This window comes from Pyxicephalus adspersus, chromosome 3 (genome assembly GCF_032062135.1).
Source record: "Pyxicephalus adspersus chromosome 3, UCB_Pads_2.0, whole genome shotgun sequence".
Lineage (NCBI taxonomy): Eukaryota > Metazoa > Chordata > Amphibia > Anura > Pyxicephalidae > Pyxicephalus > Pyxicephalus adspersus.
This window is the reverse complement of record NC_092860.1, coordinates 48,834,385-48,854,630: the sequence shown is the minus strand read 5'-3', so window position 1 is coordinate 48,854,630 and position 20,246 is coordinate 48,834,385. Positions and strand designations below refer to the sequence as shown.

The 20,246-nt window shown below is 37.1% G+C and overlaps 2 protein-coding genes across 5 annotated transcripts; both read right to left on the bottom strand.

Moving 5' to 3' along the window:
* Positions 1-798: 798 nt before the first annotated feature.
* On the bottom strand, positions 799-14,116 carry LOC140326145 (solute carrier family 46 member 2-like). 4 transcript variants are annotated; one of them, XM_072404500.1, is made up of 6 exons: positions 7,529-7,573; positions 5,020-6,146; positions 3,517-3,600; positions 2,056-2,212; positions 1,844-1,931; positions 1,583-1,692 (listed from the first exon to the last, which is right to left on the bottom strand). In XM_072404500.1, exons 2-5 carry the CDS (start codon positions 6,050-6,052, stop codon positions 1,862-1,864), a joined length of 1,344 nt encoding a protein of 447 aa, XP_072260601.1. In that variant the 5' UTR covers positions 6,053-6,146; positions 7,529-7,573; the 3' UTR covers positions 1,583-1,692; positions 1,844-1,861. The 4 variants fall into 4 exon arrangements, 3 of the variants coding, with proteins under 3 accessions (XP_072260600.1, XP_072260599.1, XP_072260601.1); XR_011919789.1 differs by having other exon boundaries at positions 1,674-1,692; positions 1,844-1,962; XM_072404499.1 differs by lacking the exons at positions 1,844-1,931; positions 7,529-7,573 and adding an exon at positions 13,980-14,116 and having other exon boundaries at positions 799-1,692.
* Positions 13,431-20,237, bottom strand: LOC140326146 (solute carrier family 46 member 2-like). Its single transcript, XM_072404501.1, has 4 exons — positions 18,853-20,237; positions 17,860-17,943; positions 16,303-16,459; positions 13,431-14,128 (listed from the first exon to the last, which is right to left on the bottom strand). Exons 1-4 carry the CDS (start codon positions 19,913-19,915, stop codon positions 14,074-14,076), a joined length of 1,359 nt encoding a protein of 452 aa, XP_072260602.1. The 5' UTR covers positions 19,916-20,237; the 3' UTR covers positions 13,431-14,073.
* Positions 20,238-20,246: the final 9 nt, after the last annotated feature.

Below are 20,246 nucleotides of genomic sequence, written 5' to 3'. Positions count from 1 at the left end.
AACATGCGTTTGTGTTTAAAATTTTATTATACTATTAAACTTTAATATACTATTTATATATTATGTTATACTGTAAAATAAATTTTCATTAAAAACAATGTACCGCTTTTAGACATAAATCCAGACAGAAATGTACCGCTAGGGAGGTTAAAGAAAAAATTCTGTTTGTGTTTTTTTTTTTTTTTTTTGTGCAACACCGTTTATGTAGCTCATTAAGATATGTTGGCAACCCATTCAATTTCAATAGACAGTGCAACATAATGCACAGCCTAAATCTAAATATGGAATTTAAGTATATAATAATATTGCCCTAAGGCTTCTAATTACTTCTTTGTAATATTTACAATGGGTGGTATCAAATTAAATTGCAACATGGTAGAGGTTTTATATTGTATCTGGTTGCAATCCTTGCTTAAACCAAATGAATGAAGGCAAGAGCACAAAAAGTGCCTTTTATTGATTTTACTCCTGAATATAGAGCACTTCACTAAGGAAATGAACATTCTTTACTCTCTTCAGAGTTAAAGAGCACATGAAGAGCTTTTTGACTACACTTTACTTCAAACTTTCTTTACTTCAAAATTACTTTTAGAATATTGCAAAAGAAGCTTGCGTCACATGCTCAGAAGGTTCAAAAAGTGAAAGAAAGTGGTCTACTAAATAATCCATTTCAATAGATCAAACTCTGTAATATTTACATGGTAATGAACATGTAGCTCACAATACTTTAAGCATAGTTTTTTTTTTTTTTTTTTTTTTTTCTTTTATAGATCCAGCAAGCCCAGTAAAACGATAGCTGATCTGCTACAGATGCACCCAGCCCCACAAGTCTTTTTCTAACTGAAATTTCAAGACATGACGTCTGTGTTGTCTAGTGGTCTTTTGTTAAAGCTTTATAAAAGCCAGGGCCACTTAAAAAGTATCAGCAAAAAAAAAAAAAAAACATTGCAGTAGGGTTCCATGTTTTCAGTGTTTGTTAGTAGTAGTTTACACCAATGTTGTGCACCACTACATCATTTAGCAAAACATTACAATACATGATGGACAGAAACTTTACATGTAAACTAAACACAAAACAATGCACAGTACTTTTTTTTTAATTTATTTGTTAAGCAGTGAAATTTAGTTTTCAGTGTCATTGTCATGTATAACAAGTGGGCTATATTCATAAAACAGGGAATCTGACATTATCTCAAACATGCCCTGGGGGCAGTCAATTACTGCTAATTGAAACACATGATCCGGGAAGCTTCCTTGTTTTTTGAATTGAGCCTGTGACTTCTATCATTTTTGCCTAGTTAAATTAAATTAAATTTTTATGTTATGGGGGAGTACATCCTTAAACATTTCCCAATAACATCCATACCACTGAATCTCACAAATCAAGGCTTTTGTGTAATAATCCTTTATTTTGCTAGACAAAATATTAGACTTATATAGGGCTAGATTTAATGTGGCTGGTAGTCTTACTATGTAAGACTTTGACATTTTAACAAGGTCTGGGTATAAGGGATTCCCTTTTTAGTCATATTCATAGTGGTGACACATGATCAAAGTATTGGGATGTAGGCTAGAGCTCAGCTTTCATCAGGACTCAGGTTTGGATTGCTTCTGCCATTTCTTAGATCCATGTTTGGATTGCTTCGGCCATTTCTTAGATCCATGTTTGAACACCTATTGCAGGCTGCAATGCTAAAAAAAAACAAAAAATTAAATTATATGCAATATATATTCAGCAAATACATCCCTAATTCCCTACAGAATCAAAATGTATCACATTTTTTAAAGATCCATACTTTAGTAAAAAAATAGAACATTTTAGAAAACAAAATGAAACACAAACCCCAAATCATGAGTCTCATCAAGTCTCTTTGCCTCCCATCCTTACTATGGCCAAATGTGAGGGTTCTTTCAGAAGGTTTTCAGAACCTCTAGTAGATAGATTTAAAGTCTTTTTACTTCCTGCTTGGAATATTTAAGTAATGTGTATAGATTAGGCATTCATGTGTGTTTATCTGTAAATGACATTTGTGTTCAAATCTTGAATATACATACCCAATAGGAATGATGCTGAGAAATCCCAGGGTACCAAATACGATGAAACTGAATCCACTGTACCAATCTAAAGTAGCTTGATAAAGTTTGTTGAAACCAGCTGAAGCACTCACTGCTACAATTTCTATTGCCAGCTGAAGTACGACAAACACTTTGCCTGAAAAATAAGAGCAACACGTTACAAATGTTTTTTTTTTGTAGGGTACGTGTACACCTCTCTCTTCAATGTACGATTTTGCTGGCACCTTGACAACCTCGCTAAGCACTCGCTCGGCAGCGCTGGTTCAAAAAGAACCAGTGTCTGCACATTTACCACCTGACGTGTAATATCTTCTCACACGGCAGTGTTTTCCGATGTGTGAAAGCTGTAAATGCACCACAACCTTATTGCCAGTGTGAATAAGCCCTTACTGCCAAAATAAATTTCTTTTTCTATACAGTGTAGATGCTAACGAAGTACAGGGCAAAATAGTTCATATCAAGCATTGTACTAATTCAGACACCTATCTGGATTTACAAGAAAGCCCCTTCTAGCCCTGGAAGGCAGTGACATAGCCAAACATCTGCTCTACCTACCCAATTTGTACAATGTGCACAAGTACAGCAGAATGCACATGCTCAATGTGTATATTGCACAAGTAGTCACAATACACAAGTAGTGTGTGTAACCCCAACGTTAGAGCACCCCAGGGAACACTTTATGGGATCTTGTGAATTTTAAAACTCAGGACTGTGGTCTTTAAGGGTCATTAATAGCCATGGATAGAAAAAAGTGTTTTTTTTGGTAGCAGCTTAATTGCAATATTGTCCACCTTAGCCTTAACTACCCAAAATAAATGCATGTGGAACTGTATTTTTAGATACATTTGCATATTATTATTCTTTATGCAGACCCCATTTAGCCTTTTATCCTTTCAGTAATTATGGTAATAAAATTCATAATGCTCTTTTTACAAACACTTTGTATATTATGTAATAAAGGAATTACTGATATTTACTGATACACTACTGTATACTGTACAGTCCATCAATAAACTTAATTGTTTCCTGTTATGTAAAGGAGAACTTCAACCAAAGGTTTTCTCTAGCTTGGGATATTGGGGAGAGGGTTAAAAACTTTGTAAGGTTTTTTCCACTATTTGCACTGGGAAGGTTCACTATCACTTCAAAAATAAAAAGGGAAAGTGAAGTAAACTCTAACATATTTCAGAAGAAGAGGAAACTCACAAGAGAGTCTATCCCTACTCTACTACAGAGAGCCTTGTGATTCTTATAAATAGCACTCTTTAAAAAAACATTTGATTCTAATGTTAAATTTGTATTGTTAAAAAAAAGTCATAAATAAATGAGACCTATTAGGTCTCATGATTCAACACTTGACCCCTGGTGCTGCAACAAATCATATTACATTTATTATTTTTGATTTTGTATTTGAATTGCAAATAAAACATTACATCTCACCATATGATGATCCTTGAATTTGTTTAGATATCACTGATCTGATTGTTGGTGTTGGTATTTGTGAGAACATCATTATAATTCTAGCTTAAAAAGAAAAAACATGAAAATTCACTGATACAGTTATAGAGAGGAAAACATACAATAAGACACATAATAGTGCATCAATATATCTTTATGAACATCACAGAAACCATCATGTGAAGTGTGTATGTAGTCATTGCTTTTGGGTATCAGTAACATTCAAGTAAAGGAAAGGCCACACTGTCATGGACAGCTCAGAAGCAAGCAGGGGATTTTATTATAAAGTGGAAATGTACTAATTTTTATTAAAGGCCCCAACTATTTGGAACCAGCATCTTCATGTTAGGAACCCCCATTCATATGTAGAATACCTCTTTATTTTAAACACACATCTTCACATTAGAGTCCTACCTTTCAAATCAGAGTTCTCCCCACCTCCATATATGAACCCCCCCCCCCCCCCCAATTCCCATTAAAGTTCCCTCTTTACATCAGACCATCCCCTCACATCAAAAGCATACATTTTTTTTATTAGTTTGCCTACCAGCGACTTTACCTTAAACAGCCAATCACTGTTGTAAACAGAGCTGGCAAAGGAAACATTCTACTACCATCTTCCCTTGCAGGACTCTGACTTCGAACAATGGCAAACCAGGAAAAGGAAGCCAATGGTAGACGATCCTTTGTACAGTAAGCAGTCAGACAGTAGTCATAAGCGGGGCCCCTACAGATCCACTGGATTAAGGAGCCTGATGGTGACCTCTGCAACCCCCATGGATCTGGTGGTGCATTCAATTTTAGTTCCCCATTACAAGCTACAATCACCAATTACAGCTAATATTATGGGCTCCTCTGTGCAACAGTTAGTGACAGGTCTACAAACTACTGTATGTAAGCACCGCACAATATGTTATCACTATAAAAAAATATTTATATTGTGTAAAAATGGCTCATTTTCCAAGTGATACAATAAACACAGATTAAGTTCAGACGCACCGCAGGAACAAGCAGGTTGGAACATCCCATATGGTTCTTGGTGCTGCTACCATTCATTGTCAGTGGGCTGACATTTAGCTTCTTACCAAAGGAGTTGGTTCAGGTGCAGGAGGAGGCAGTAACCCCATCACCAGTCTGAACATAGTCTAAACAAACTTTTGTGTGCTCCTACTCCTAGAGAGGATATTGAATGAATGAAAAAATAGAAGTGGGAAAGGTACAAAAGAAAGGAAAAAAAATGTTTTTTAGGAAGTGAGAGCGAGAAAGGAAGTAACCAAGGAGGCAAAGGAAGGAAGGTTCAGATAGGAGGGAAAGAAAAAATGAAAGTAGAGGAATTAAGAGTAAAGAATGAAGGTAAACCTGTTCAATATGAGTTTGCCTATCCTATAGGTGAAATATAAAGAATTTTTAAAGTACTTATTCCAGCAAAAAATTGAATAACTATTGATGAATATTACATACCGTTTCAAGGATGCCTTTACTTACCAACATAGTACATATAGGTGCAGCTCACAAAGGCCATTATCATAAGTCCAGAGCTAAATGAGATTATTCCAATGATAATCAGTGTCAAGTCTCCCATACATGGGTTCAAAATTAAAACTCCTAGGAAGCTGGTGATGTATGTCAAGTAAGCTGCCGCATTACCATACCCAACATCAACAGGACCCCAGCTCAATGGTGCTTTCAGTACAAAAACATTGATCACATCATCAGCTGCAGTGAAAGAAATATTAAAAAGGATTGCACTAGTAAACATAGTGACAAGTATAAGTTTGGACGGGGACACGTATGTAGATACATTTACTGAGTTCACCTGTACCGTAGTATTATTAGTGTCTTTTAACAATGGTGTAGTCTCTGAGCAATTATCTTCTTCAGGTGTCCGTAGAACAAACATACTATACAGAAAGCAGAAGGCATAGCAGCCAGAGCTACAACACACAAGGATAGTCCCTTCACGGTTTGCAATATTTAAATTGACAAAAATGTGTCCAGAAACCAAACTTCCCACAAATCCAGCCAAGCCATACACCATCTCAATGATAATGAGTCGAAGAGAACGTTTCCTCTCTGAGGAGCATAGGGAGGCCCAGGCCATGACCCCAGCCCAATAGGTTGTGAACCAGCCAGTTAAACCATTTAGAGCAGCAGAGCCAAACATGACTTCTATAGGCCATTCCCAAAGAATGATAAACAGCAGAAACATCCTCGATAGAAGATAGCCTAGCAATGGCACACAAATAGTCACTTTCCTGCTGGTCTTGTCTCCGATTTTTGCCAAGATATAAGCAAACAGTAAAGGCGTAATTCCCATAATAACATTGTAAATGATATAGAAGTTTGAGATGGCTCTCTGCATCGCATCATCAGTGCTAGAGTTGCAAAAAGCCTGTTGGTGGTTGATGGTCTTGTTATAGTGATTTCTTACAACCATAAGCAGAGCAGTGTCATAGAAGGAACTGGCAATCTGTGCCCCAGCAACGACAGGCTCAATCCAGGTCCTTGCTGCCTCCATTGTACCAGAAAAGACTAATGCTTTAAATATACCGAATAACTGCTATGAAGAATTCCTTTGTGTCAGTATTAAGGTTGCCATTGCCCATCCTGACCTGCAAAGAATATTTGTTTTTAATAAAGACAATTTCACATTATCATTATAAGTAACAGATATTCTGCAGAAAGACATAAAGCTCAAAAAGTAACACATTAAAAACAACAGTTTGCTTAAGGAGCCTGATATATATATATATATATATATATATATATATACATTTAACACATTAACACAGTAACACATTAAAAACAGTTTGTTTTTAAATATATATATGTAAATATTTAAATTGTACTTAAGTCATCAAGAAATACAATAACCATATCAATGCATAAAAAGGCTAAAAACTTGAAAAGGTATACTTCATATTAGTTTATTAGGGGTATGTGTACACTATTCATTTTAATATACCAGTAATAGAACACCAACAGATGTGGGCTGACCACTTCAATGAAATTACAAGTGAGTAAATTAAAGTGAGCGTGAAAATGCTGCTCCTCCATTGATACAATTAAATGAGTGTTGTCACCCTAAAACAGGAAGTGTATTACTGTCTGGATAACCGAGGAAAGCCAATGGACTGGTAACCGGCAATTTTTAGTTTTAGCAAAACATGGAAGAGCTAGAATGTATGACAATGATTTTATTGCTATCTGTTCTTTCCTGGCCAGCCATTCTCTTATAATGGGTTATTGGAATAGGACTTGGGTGGGAAATTCTCTACAACGGGGTCAAGAAAATTATTTGGCACTGTGCCATTCTACCGGTAACAAAAAATTGGAGTTGGAGACCTAAGAAACTCTGTGATTTAATTCAGCCATTAAAGAGTTTCAATGGGGTACAACAGTAATGTGGAACTCACTAGAAATATGGTGGGTCATAAATCAGTTTAAAATTATTTATCCCTGTTACTTTTGCAGAACTCCCCATGATTGTGATTCGATCAGGGGTTTGTCATCTAACAATGACAGGAAATGGGCAGCTACATGCATTAGATGATATTTTCTACCAGCCTTTTGGCTGATACATCTGGATGCCAAACATGGTAAACCATTAAACATCAAATAATAATTATCTATATTATGCCTTTACTGATGTACCTGTTGTTAGTAGGCAGTCACATAAAACATAAAAATGAAATACTCTGTAACTATTTAAACTAATAACACAATGCAATAAAATAAAAATGATATAACTATGGACTTTTTAAAGTGGTGCATAATAGGCCAGCATTATATAAAAACAAGTTAATAATCATAAAAATGCAATCGTGTAAAAAGTAAAGAAAAAGCATTTTCCATAAACTATATTCAAATAAAAAGTGATTATGCAAGCAAATATGTAGAAACACTTGCTGTAATAGCCTTAAGGAATATGCAAAAATGAACTGCCACGTTTGTTGTATTCAGCAGCAGAAAATGCAAAAGTTTTTATACTCACTTTCATGTTCTGAAAAGACAGCCAATACACTGCCATGCAGCTCTGAAATACCATTCTTTGGGATTTAAAAGTTCTGACTGCAACAGACTCTGCACTATTTAACTTCCTGACTTGTAAAAAAAAAAATAGCTGGATTTAATGGGAAATCCCTCCCCCTGGTGTCATTTGGGTAGGAGAAATATTGAAGCATAGAAGGTGGAGAAAAGTTGCAGTTTCTTGTTTTATGTTGCAGCACTCATGGCTAACTCCTTCTTGCTGTACTCCATTATTTGGGATTATTCTGAAGCTACTTGTGTCAGAGGTCCAGAATTGATCATTTTATGTGCTGAGCATCTTTCTTTTAATTGTGTTTATCCATCATATCTAATCTTTAATATTGTATTAAAATTGTTTTTCACTTACTATTTGACATTATATAAAAATCTGAGAATACCTGAAGACAGGTAGGTGTTTGATGAAGAGTGATGGCTTTGGAAGAATCTTCCTGCCCCTGTTCATAGAGCTAAAATCTCCAAGGACTCGCCATGTTCACCCCAACTCTAGCAATCTGAATACAACATGTGATCAAAAGTGATTAGCGTCTGGTCACAAGGTTTATGGTAATCTCCACCAAATCTCTAAATCTTAGAACTGTCACACTGCTTGTAACTACACAGCTTGGAAAATGCTAGAAAGACCTCTTTTGGTGTGAAGAGTATTTTTTTCTTTTTGTGATGAAAGTATTATCAGAACTTGTACAAGATTGTCATGGATCTAGCTTGGTAATCAGGACTATTTAACAAGTATGCACATACTATGTGCCCTTTGATTTAAAGCATACCTAAACTCAGAAAATTCACTTCACATAAATTTGAAGACAATCTTTTTATGTTAAGTAAAAATTCTGTTGTTTGTTTTTTTTTAATTCCAACACCCTAGGCAATCGGGAATAAATGGGAGCGCAAAGCTTCCCAGGATACCTATGTCACGCATCCCAGGAGGCTCTTAGGTGCTCCTTCTGCACATGCCCGAGCATCTCGGCATGTGCAGAAGAAGCCTTTTCGTGCAAAGAGAAAAATTTGCTGATCTCACACATGCGCAATGAGATCGGTAAGTTTTTTTCCATCCTCTGTCACCCGATCTCGCGCCTGGGTCGGGTGACGTAAGAAGAAGAATCAAGAAGATGAGAAGAAAATGGCGGCGCCCGGAGCGCCGGCTCGGGGATGGATGCCGGGATGACGCGGGACCCAATGGAAGACACCAATCAATTTTTATCGTTCAAAATGAACGACGAACGAACGATCGATTGGGCAAAAATCGTTCGTAAAAAAAGTAACCAACGACGCCGACGAACGAGGAAAGTCGTTGGAAATTAACGACCGGACCGGCGGATCGGATTGGACGGCGATCGTTGACCATCGTTCCTGTGTACGATCGTTCATTGATCGTCCATGGTCTGAGCATGCGTGATGAACGAACGTTCCTGTGGTGCACGTAACTTCCTGTATCGTTCAAACGATCGCATCTATTGTGTGTACAATATCTACGAACGATCGTGTCGTTATCTGTATGTACAGGATCGGTGCTATACGATCGTTCGCAGATATCGTGCAGGATCGTTCGTCGTTCGTTTACCAACGATAATAATTGGAAGTGTGTACGTAGCTTTATATTCTTTGAGATTTTTCATTATATATTTTTACTTTCAAAGCAATTATTGTATGTTTTAATAAATATTTTGCGTCCAATGTTACTAGTAGCTCTTTATTTTTTTTTTACAATTGTTATACCTTGTACAATCTGTACTTTTTTGTGGGGTTTGTGAGCTTATTTTAAGATGGGTAACATTATTCTAATTTATTGGAATTTTGTCAGAAGTGAAATTATTTAGTTGTATAAATGAATTGTGTGACATTGTGGAGAGTACCAGTGTCTGATTTCCCCTTAAAGGTACAACACTAGAGGCTAGAGTACTTCTTTATTGCCTGTGTCTAACAGTATAGACACGGGGAATACGTCCTTATCAGGTAACTCCACCAGCACATCCTTCCAGATTCTTTATTTTACCATCATATCTTGAAGAATTTTAAGGGGACATTCTCTGAATTCATATACATTTCCTACAATGTAAAGTATCATTATTATCAATGATATTTTGCTGGGGTCAACACAGAGATCCAGATTTTGACTAATTGTTTATAAGCTGTGTTTTTTGTATAAGCCATTGTAATATTTGTTAAGTTCTAGGGCCCTTCTATTTCCAATAGACATAACTACAAGTCAAGTGCATATGTTGTTATATAGAAACTGTGTTATTTTTTCCAATATCCACAAATTATTGGGCATTCCATAGAATAACCTTGTTGTACCCATGATTGCGTGACATTTAAAACATAAAGAGCTTTTAGAAGGGACAGTTTTTGAAATGTATTCTGAAATTAGGTATTACCTGTGAATTTACATTTGGGTAAGCTTGCCTGACATTTTTAGAGATAAATAGGACAAACTGGTAACTTTATTATTTTATTGCATTACATAAATAGTATTGGGTCGTGTTTTAGTTACAACCCATCATTAAATTGACACTACTAGGTTCAATACATACCTATGATCTGGATAATAGAACAAATGAGTTAGAAAAAAGAATTTTAAATTAGGATCACGTGACCAATCCCCTTGGAGTGTCCTTATGATGTCCTCCAACTCTGATGAAGTTCTGGTGCTAGGGATGAAACATATCAGGCTGTGACATCCAATCACTATCATGTCTCAGCTTGAATATTCTTCAGGCAATGGGCAGTGTTAGATTTGTACTTATGGTTTTATGTTAAAGCCAAAACTTTCATTTTGTTTTTATTACACCAGAAAACTTATTCATCAACTTGAAAATCTGGCATGTGGGGGTCACATCGAGTGGGATTGATTTTTTTTTCTGGCTTTTGTCTTACCACTCCAATATAAAACCAGGCATTCTTAAATATCAAAGTGACATTTGTCAAATGTACAATTCTATTCATTGATTTTCAGCAGGTACTTGCCATTGGCTTATTGACATCTGTCATTAATATCCTCTAGGTGTGGGTTCTTCCACAGAATTTTCTCCCAGACTTGTTTAGGCAGAAACGGGATTATTGATTGTAACATCATATGACATTTTAATTGCACCAAGACACTCAGTTCTAGTAATTATGTTATTTCTAAAAGCATTTTCTACCACCAGAACTTATTTAGGGGTTTTACATCAAAGGAAAGTACGTGTGCAATCAAAGTTTTCAGGAGTTTAATTGTTGATAAAAACAGGACCTCCTAAGGCAGGGGTCAGCAAACTTTTATGGCCGCTAGGCATTTCAGGGGTGGGTAGAAGCACACTAGGCCAGACTCTGAGTCCCGTCCCAATGGCTCCACCCACCAACAGGGAACGCCCCCTGAAGTGAAATCCTTCTCCTCCGTATGCATTGCAGAGGGGAGGGATTTACCTTCAGAGAGCTTTCCCTCGGCAGAGGCACAAGTATCAGGCCTGCTGTGGTAAATAGGGAGGCCACAGCAAGGAGGGGGCACCAGAGCCTTCTGTAGTTCCTAACGCCCCCTGGCAGCTCCGGCCGGCAACCACAGCCGTGGGTTGCTAGCCGACATTAAGCCGGATCGGCCAGGGGGCGTTAGGCCTGGAATGAACTACTGGCTAGGCCTTACTAGGTTTACTAACCCCTGATCTAACTAGTCAATTTATGTACAGCTAGCCATAACCTGTAAAAACAGTAATGCAGGCTTTCTCCATAAACATGCTGAAATATTAGACTATGAAATAAATATGCATGTTTCTGCATCAGCAATAGGTTATACAAAACAACTATAAAGCAACTATCGAGGACAATCCATTTCAGAAAGTCTATTATTTGTTTATAAGTTTGGTCCAATCAAAGAATGTCTGCTGAGATCTCAGTGTCTCCATAATCATACCGTGTGCTTTACCTATGCAGAGAAAAGCAACATGTTCACTTTACTGCTACCCTCAATAAGTGCACCTGTTCAGCTACATATTGCATATCAAAAAGAAATACCCAAATCAAAAAGAAATACCCAATACTTCCAGGCACATAGAGTGTGTAAATTACACTCTGCTGAGTATCTGCGCTTGTGTTAATAATTGGGATGGAATAAAGTCCTTATCTATATGTAAGATCCAAGGTATGATTTGTGTACTATACATGGCTTCATCTCTGCTTCCAGGGGCTGAATTCAATGTTAGGAAGCAAACATATGCAAACTATGCATCCAATCATTGGATGGTAACTATAACTTTTCTTTATAAAATAATAAGTTATAGAATCAATAGAGGGATGTTCCCGTAATCTATTTCCGTCCACACTGCCAAAAGCACACATTATTTCTTGCAAGATGTACAAGTAGTTTTTAAAAGATGTAACAAAACATGACATTTGTAGCAGACATAAACAGGGTAAACAGGATATATTCACTGTTAGAGTTTACAAAAAGGTTAAGGCTTTGGTTTGTATGCTTATTTATTTTTCTACTTTTAAATTTGTGTAATATTAAAGCTGACAATGCAATGTAAATGGTAATCTTGTATTAATTAATGATCAATTATTTTCCCAACAACTTCATAGTGTGGGGACTTAGGTAGACAATACATTCCAATATATCTAATCAGGCAGGTCCAGGGAATTTATAGTTGTTGGTACATTTTATTACTGGCAGACTTTAGCTTGGAACAAGCATGTACATAGAAACGTGAATCAGAATTTCTAATCTGCATTGTTATTCCAGGTCAGTGACTCAAAGAATACTAAAACCACTGGATTAGCATGACAAAGAACTAATGTGTGGCTCGGGGTTAATTTTCAGTACCAAAAGCGGTAACCCTGAGCCACACTCGGGGTGAAATTGCAAGGGAGTTTTAAAGCTTACCTGGTCCCCACGTACCCGGGGCATCCTCATCGGTGCCTGGTATTTGCTTTCCCTGGCAATGTCCACCCGACATCTGTGTAGCCTGGCGACGCCCACCTGGCATCTGCATCCCCGGCGTGTAAACATGGGGACACAAGGCCAGGGTAGGCAGATGCCGGCTTGGTACGAGCGAGCATGCGGCTAGGGAAAGGACCAGTAATATTAAGTCATTTTAAATGTACCCCTTTGACATTTAAAAATACTTCAGACCGTTCCATTTTTATCCCACATTCTTCAGATCGCACACAGTCTATCACTGACCATATTATATGAAGGTACCAATTATTAGACAAACACAAGTGCAGAGTAAAAAGTGTCTTGTGGCGCAATATTATTTTATAAAGATTTCTCTTTTGATATTTTTAGGATGGTTTGGTTATTGTGTGTGTTATACACATGATATGCCAAATATAGCCAAGGATATCCTTTGTGAGTTGATAGAGGACCTAAATGATACTTTAAAGTTAATTAACATTACTGCACACACTTGGGTTTAAAAAAAATGCTGGTAAAACATGTATTTTTTGTAAAATGCTTAGATATCTTTTAGAAAAATGTTTGACATGACATCTTGCTTTAGCGACCGTTTATTTTAAGTGCGCTTACTGTGACCAACATCTCATAGCCCATAATAAGTTCCTTTGTATAGACAGTTGCTAAACACTAAGGGAAGGTTCAGACCTACTTTGGGACCAAGCAATCCCATGCAGCGCCCTGCAGCTGGCACATTCACAGCTGGCGCTAGCACTGCCATTACTGCTCACTGGCACCCCCATTCATTCTCAATAAAGCTGCCACGAGGGAAATTATCTTGTATGAGGAACCAGTAAATGCACCGCAACCTCATGAAACTCACAATTTGCAGAATATTAAAAGGACCAATTTAAAAGTACTTATGCCTCCAAGGTAGAAACCTGTTATTTTCATCAGAATACACTGCACCAGATTGCAAAAGATATGTTTGCTTAATGATATCACTTTTAGTTGATAATATCCTAAAAATGGAGCTCATAGCAGCTGAGATCACACATTTATAGTTTATCAGAATAAACTTTCACTATTGCAATATCCTAAATTACCACTAGGGGATGGTATTGTCCACTTGTCACTCATTTGTTCCTTATTTAAAACACTTTACAATAAAATGTCACTTTTGCTGTGTACACTTCATATAATGCATAGGAAAGTTTAATTTGATGATTTTCAATCTGTGGATTTATTAATATTATTAGATCTAATTTGATGGAATTGTTTTTTATGACAGTAACCCAATCTTACAGTTTATCTGTACTTTTTGAGAATTTATTGTATTTATTGTATTCAGTTACTAGAAGATAATTTTCTGTAATCTGTTTTAGTGGACCAAAGCAATTAATCCAATCAATCAATAAACATATGCTAGTCCAAGAGCACCACAAATATGTGGATTACAAGATTATTCACATATTCATTTTCTCAATTCAAATTTCTGATTCAACAACCAGATACATGTAATTTTTTTCTTTACCTATTTATATTTTTAATACATTTCACACGGCACTCAGGAATATACTCTGTAGCATAATAAATTATCTTTCACTTGAGCCATATACTCTCGTCCATTATTCCTGGGTTATAAGCGAATCCTTTCCTGTAAATGTCTTGCAGACAATAAAACTGTAAAATAAAAACGATAACAATAAAAGATTTACCAGCAGAAAAATAAACACCTATTCATGTTATACATAGTAATTTATACCAATAGATATACATGCAATAATTGCTTAATAATTGTTGCTGGTATATAAGCCTGTTCAGCCAATGTTACGTCAACGTATTTATAGACAAGACAACGGCAAACACTTCTTCTTCCTATCTCAGTTTGGGTAGAGTATGGATATATTTACATTTTTTCTTTTACGGCTGTCTAGGGCTCCAGAGTTTGCCCTAGATCTCTACTGATTTACTAGACAATAAAATCTGCAAAATTAGGCTCAGGGTTTATCACTATTCACTATTCCATTCAACTGGTTTAAATTACACACTTTCAAGGATGATTTCATTATCTTATTTTAGTTTAGCATAATTATTTTTTAGAACATTTTTGAATGATGGACTTCAGTGTACAATGTGGTTGCTCTACAGTCCCCATGACAAGTAAAAGGATGATTGTATGCTCATTTACGGGATTATGGTGATAGTGAGTGACACATGATGTACAGCTTAATAGAAAAGTAGAAATATATATATATATATATATATATATTTAGAATACATATATAAAAACATTTAGAATAATATTTAAGTAAATTTAAGGATTAATAAAAAGTGAGTGCTTAGAACTTGTTTGTTATGCTACAAAAATATGCTGTGGTATTTCTAAAAGAAGAGTAATCTTGGATCGGATATTCATTTTTAATATGTCAATAATTGTTATGATGTTAATGCACGGGGTCATTATGCTCTCCACTCCTATTGATATGTTAACTGTCAGGGCAGCAAATCTGAATGACCCCCCATACTGTCCTTCCCCTCTGTCTGTGTGCAGCTTCATAGGATTATTAGAAGTTAATAACAGGGCAAATTACTTATACTAAAGTTGTAATTCTAATATGTCTCATCATTTACATGAATTCATGGAATTGAATGAATTTTTAATGGTTTTAATATCTGACTGGAGAGCTATTTAGACAACTTTAAAGCCATTGCTTTATTCAGCTTACATGTTAATGCAGGGCCCGCAAACTTGTGGTTAGATATACAGCTGACATAATATATCAAAAGAATAGAGAGAAGGAAAAGAAGACTTCAAATAGCCCTGAATATATTGTACAAGATTTAAATCAATCCTTCCCGGTGCCATTCTTGGCATCTCTCATCATGCTTTCGTATTTCATGATGCTGAAGGAGATTTCTGGAGATTACTGGCTGTAGGATCTAGGGATGAGTGAGAATGCCTCTGACATTCTTGCGAAAATTTCCTCGAACTTCCGATCGGCGAACAGATTTCGCAGACCCATCGGAAGATCGAGGAAATCATTACAGGAGCAGTACTGCAGCTGCGTTCATGAATGCAGCCATAGGAATCCTCCTGTGCGCGATCCCCGGGCACTACGGGTTAAATGAGGGCTTGAATCCCGTGGCTATGCTCATCAATAAATGCACCCATGGGAATCATCACAGGATGATTCCAACAGCTGCATTCATTCATGATGAGCACAGCCGTGGTATGCCTGTGTTCTTGTGTAGAGAATCTCAATCCAAGAACACATACTACAGGGCTGCAAGAGCAATCGGGGGAGCCAACCTGTCAGCTCCGCTTCCCTGATTGCTCTTGCAGGTCCTAAAAAATTTTCCACAGCTGAATTTACACAGGCCGTTCTCGCTTACATGTTCAGTAAGCGAGAATGGCCTGATTTGCTGCGAGATCGAATTTTAAAATTTTGCTCGCTCATCCCTAGTAGGATCATATACTTGCTATGTCTCACTGTGTAATAACAGTCTTCATGTATCCGTAATAGCCCGTATTTGAATAGCCTCCTGATGAAGAGGTCACCTGCTGCGAAACGTGTTGTGGATACATTTGTGGCTTTCTATCCTTATATATGAACCTAAAAGATCACTTTAGAATGCATGTATATAACAATTTGGCAATATTCCATATGCTATGTGCTGGAGTATTAATTCTCTTTATTTATCATTTTGAAATTACCAGTTTGGTCTTAAATATTCATGTGTGTTTTGGTCCAAGACTCATTGTCATCACAGGCATACTGAAATTTGAATACAATTATGCATAACCTCAGCCCTCTTTGAATATATAATATAATACCGAAAAAGTACAATGTTACCTGATTGGAATAAAGCTTATAAAGGCTACGATGGAGATCAGAATAAAAATGAAGCCACTGAACCACTCTAAAATAACCTGATATAGTGCAATATATGCTGTTGATGTTGCAACAGCCACAACACCCATGATCATCTGAAGCATGGCAAAGACTTTTCCTGAAAAAAAAAAACAATCATTTGTCAGTTTGTGGTCATCTGTCATCTGCTATTTGTGGTATACAAACAAATGTACCTTTGTTTCTCAAAGCAAACTTCTGCAAAGAGCCCTTCCCCTCCATCCCAACCCTAGGGGGATATACACCTGTTCAACATTCCCCAGCCCAATTCTAGCAGGATACAGTATACTGTGCAACATCCCCTATTCAGTTCCCAGCTGAATATACAACTGTAAATCTTCCTCCATCCCATCACAGGCAGAATATACCAAGCTTACCAGCATTCTTGATAGATTGTAGAAGGGAGAGTCGGGTTAGTGGAATACCAGAGAGGAGGATGTTACAGTAGTCCAGACGAGAGATGATAAGAGTGTGTACAGGAGTTTGGTGGTCTCAGGGGACAGGTAGGGGCAGATTTTGGAGATGTTGCATAGGTGAAAGTGACAGGACCTGGAAATGTTCTGAATGCGAGTGATGAAGAGTGCAGAACCAAAGGTGACCACGAAGCAGCATACCTGAGGGGAGGGATGAATACCTGTCCTAATTATAGGCGGATGTCAGGAAGTGATTTTGAAGGTGAAGAGGGAATGAGGGAAGCTGACAAGTTTTGTTTTATCCAGGCTGAGTTTATCCAGGACTGAGGGAGACAGGTCAGGGGTGGACAGATAAATTTGAGTGTCATTAGCATACAGATGGTACTGTAAGCCAAAGGAGGATATGAGACTACCAAGAGAGGAGGTGTACAGAGAAAAGAGAACCGGTCCAAGAACTGACCCTTGGGGAACACCAGTAGGGAGTAGAGTGCGATAAGGAGCGCTACCCCTTGAAAGGAGTAGTCAATAGTAAACAGACCAAGACAGAGCACAGTGTCACCTATACCAGGATATGAAGTAAAAGAGGATGTTTGACAATGTCAAAAACAAATGAAAGTTCTGGATCACCCTAGTTCTCCCATGACCGACTATATTTTCCAGTCAAGTCGCTTTAAAGGAGAGCTTTAGAAAATCAAGCCCATTATGTATAATCATGTAAAAGCCCCTCTACAGAAGAATGGAGGGCCTCTGGCATGATATAATTGTTGGGAATTAGATGCTAGGAAAAATTCTCTTAAATTTCCCGTAGTATAAATCCAGTGGGGACAAAAACATCCTTTCTCAAGCTTTAAATTTTGTCTGTATCTTTTTGGGAAGATCACTGAGCATCAAGACTAATGCAGGTTCTGCCTCTTCCCTTCTCTACTGAAAACCCGAACATAATGTTTTGGCTGGAGCTGGAGTTCTAAAATATAATTCATCAGTAAGAAGAATTGAATAACTATTCACACATCATATTGATGATAGACTTTAGTGATTTGTCTGCTTGCCAAGCCTATGTATGTAAGTGTAAATCATATTCTCTTACCATAAGATGACTCCTTTGTGGCTTTGGATAATATAGCCCTGATTGTTGGCACAGGGATCAGAGAAAACATCATGACAATTCTAGCTGAAATATAAACAACAATAAAACATTAGATATTACTAGCAGATATATCATGAAGATTTCATTGTGACATATATTTAACTGAACTATAAATTTAGTTTGCTTTAATTTGATGTATAGGCATGGCATAAATCATTTTTCTGCAGCGTATTCTAACAATCAGGGAACTAAATGTGATTTATATAAACCTAAAGGTGATTGGGAATTTTCTTGGTATAAATTATGTACACATATTTCTTTTTATAAAACTCAAGGTTCTTTGTCTTATGTAAAATAAAAATGCTGTACACTTTTGCTGTCTGTGTAATATGACGTAATGATGGCCTATCAGCCAGGGGAGATTTTAGGTAACCTTGGACTTCTTAAATAGATTTACATAATTTGGAAACAATGGCATAAAAGGCTACAAGGTCTGGGATAATATTATTATGCCACGTGAACTATTACGTGGCTTATTAATTTTTACCACACCAACAGTTCACTCATCTGGATCACTTGTCATTACTCCTAATAGGGAACAGTGGTCATCAGCAGACAAACTATTTAGCTCTGAACCCTTTTTGCAGCAGATGGTCTTCTTGCTGACTGCCAAAGCTACACTCTTATGTTTCAGTCCCTCTACTCAAATCTCCCTTGCTGTCAATATCTGTAGGGCAAGGTGTAGAGAGGTAAGGATTTGCAGGTGTGAACTAGAGATGGGAAAGACTGGAAAGTTTGGCCATTGAGTTATGGACACATATGCCCATACCCCATCTTCATCTTGGCACCTGATTCCCAAAAAAAAAAATGTTATACAAACAAAAAAAATGTAACACGTTTACACTTTCACTTGTAAACACAGGTAAATTGCAGTAAACTGCCACACAAACTTAAATGAATAGCTTCAGTTGAATATATAAGTTATTTACTTACCAATATAATAAAGATATGTCCTACGCACAAAGGCCATGACAAGAATTCCAGCAAAAAATGAAAACATTCCAAAAATAACCAAGCTTAAATCTTGTAAACATTTGGAGAAAACACAAACCCCAATAAAACTGGTAATAAAGATCATGTAGGCAGCAGCATTTCCATAGCCAACTTCTACTGGGCCCCAGCTCAGTGGTTTCTTTAGTACAAAGAAATTGATCACATCTTCGGCACCATTAACAGCAGAGTTATATAACGTTGCACTCAAAAACAGGAGGAAAATTGTGCCTTTAGGGAAAGGTGTTGTTATATTTGTCTGTTTGTGAGTTGCTTTATCACTGGATGAATGAATTAGTCTGCTGCGTTCTGTAGGAACCTCTTCTTGGGGAACATCTTGGTCTTCAGCTATTCCAGAGATAGTCTCCTCTTTGTTAATACCCTCATAATGAGGAGTCTTTAAAATAAATCCTACATAGAAGAGACAAAAAGCATAACTTGCAAGGCTGCAGCATACCAAAACTATACCTTGGTGATTTGCAACTTGATAAACAAATAAATGGCCAGAAATAAGGCTTCCAATGAATCCAGCCAAGCCAAATGTGCATTCTGTGATAATAAGCCTGAGAGACCTTCTCTTGGAAGAGGAGTCCAGTGAAGCCAATGCCATAACTGATGACCAGTAGGCTGTGAACCAACCACACAAACCATTGAAAGCAGCTGTGCCAAACATGACTTGTATGGGCCAGTCCCAAAGATTTACAAAGAGAAGAAATAGACTGGATGTGAAAAACCCAATAAGTGGAACACAAAGAGTAATCTTGCGGTAGCCTTTATCTCCTATTTTTGCCAGTATATAGGCAGAAGGCAGGGGAGTCAACTTGATAATGAGGTTGTATATGATGTAGAAATTAGAGATAGACTTCTGCAATGCATCCTCACTGGAACTGTTTGATGTTCTGCATGTCTGGTTGTAATAACCTTTCACCACCAAAATTAAACCAGTTTCATAAAAAGAGCTGGCCAACTGAGATCCACCTACCACCGGCTCAATCCACGTCCTCATCTTTAGAAACTTTGAAATATTCCTAAAAAAAACTGTTTTCTTCAGATGACTGTATACCCGCTCATAGTTGGAGTTTCTTTTGTAGCCAAGCTAACCAGTAATAAACTAGCACAGGCTTTCCACAGGCTAATAAAAACTAAAGTTTAAATGTTACCGTGGAAGAATTTCAACAGGTTGCAACTTTAAATATTTCTTCTCCCTTTCCATCTTTTCCTGACATCTTCTAAAGCACAGAAGCAGCCGTTGTGGATCACTGAGAACGATATCTTCCCGCATTACAGTGATAAATGTTTGAAATAATCCAGGCAGCTTTGCTGCAGGATAGAAGTGG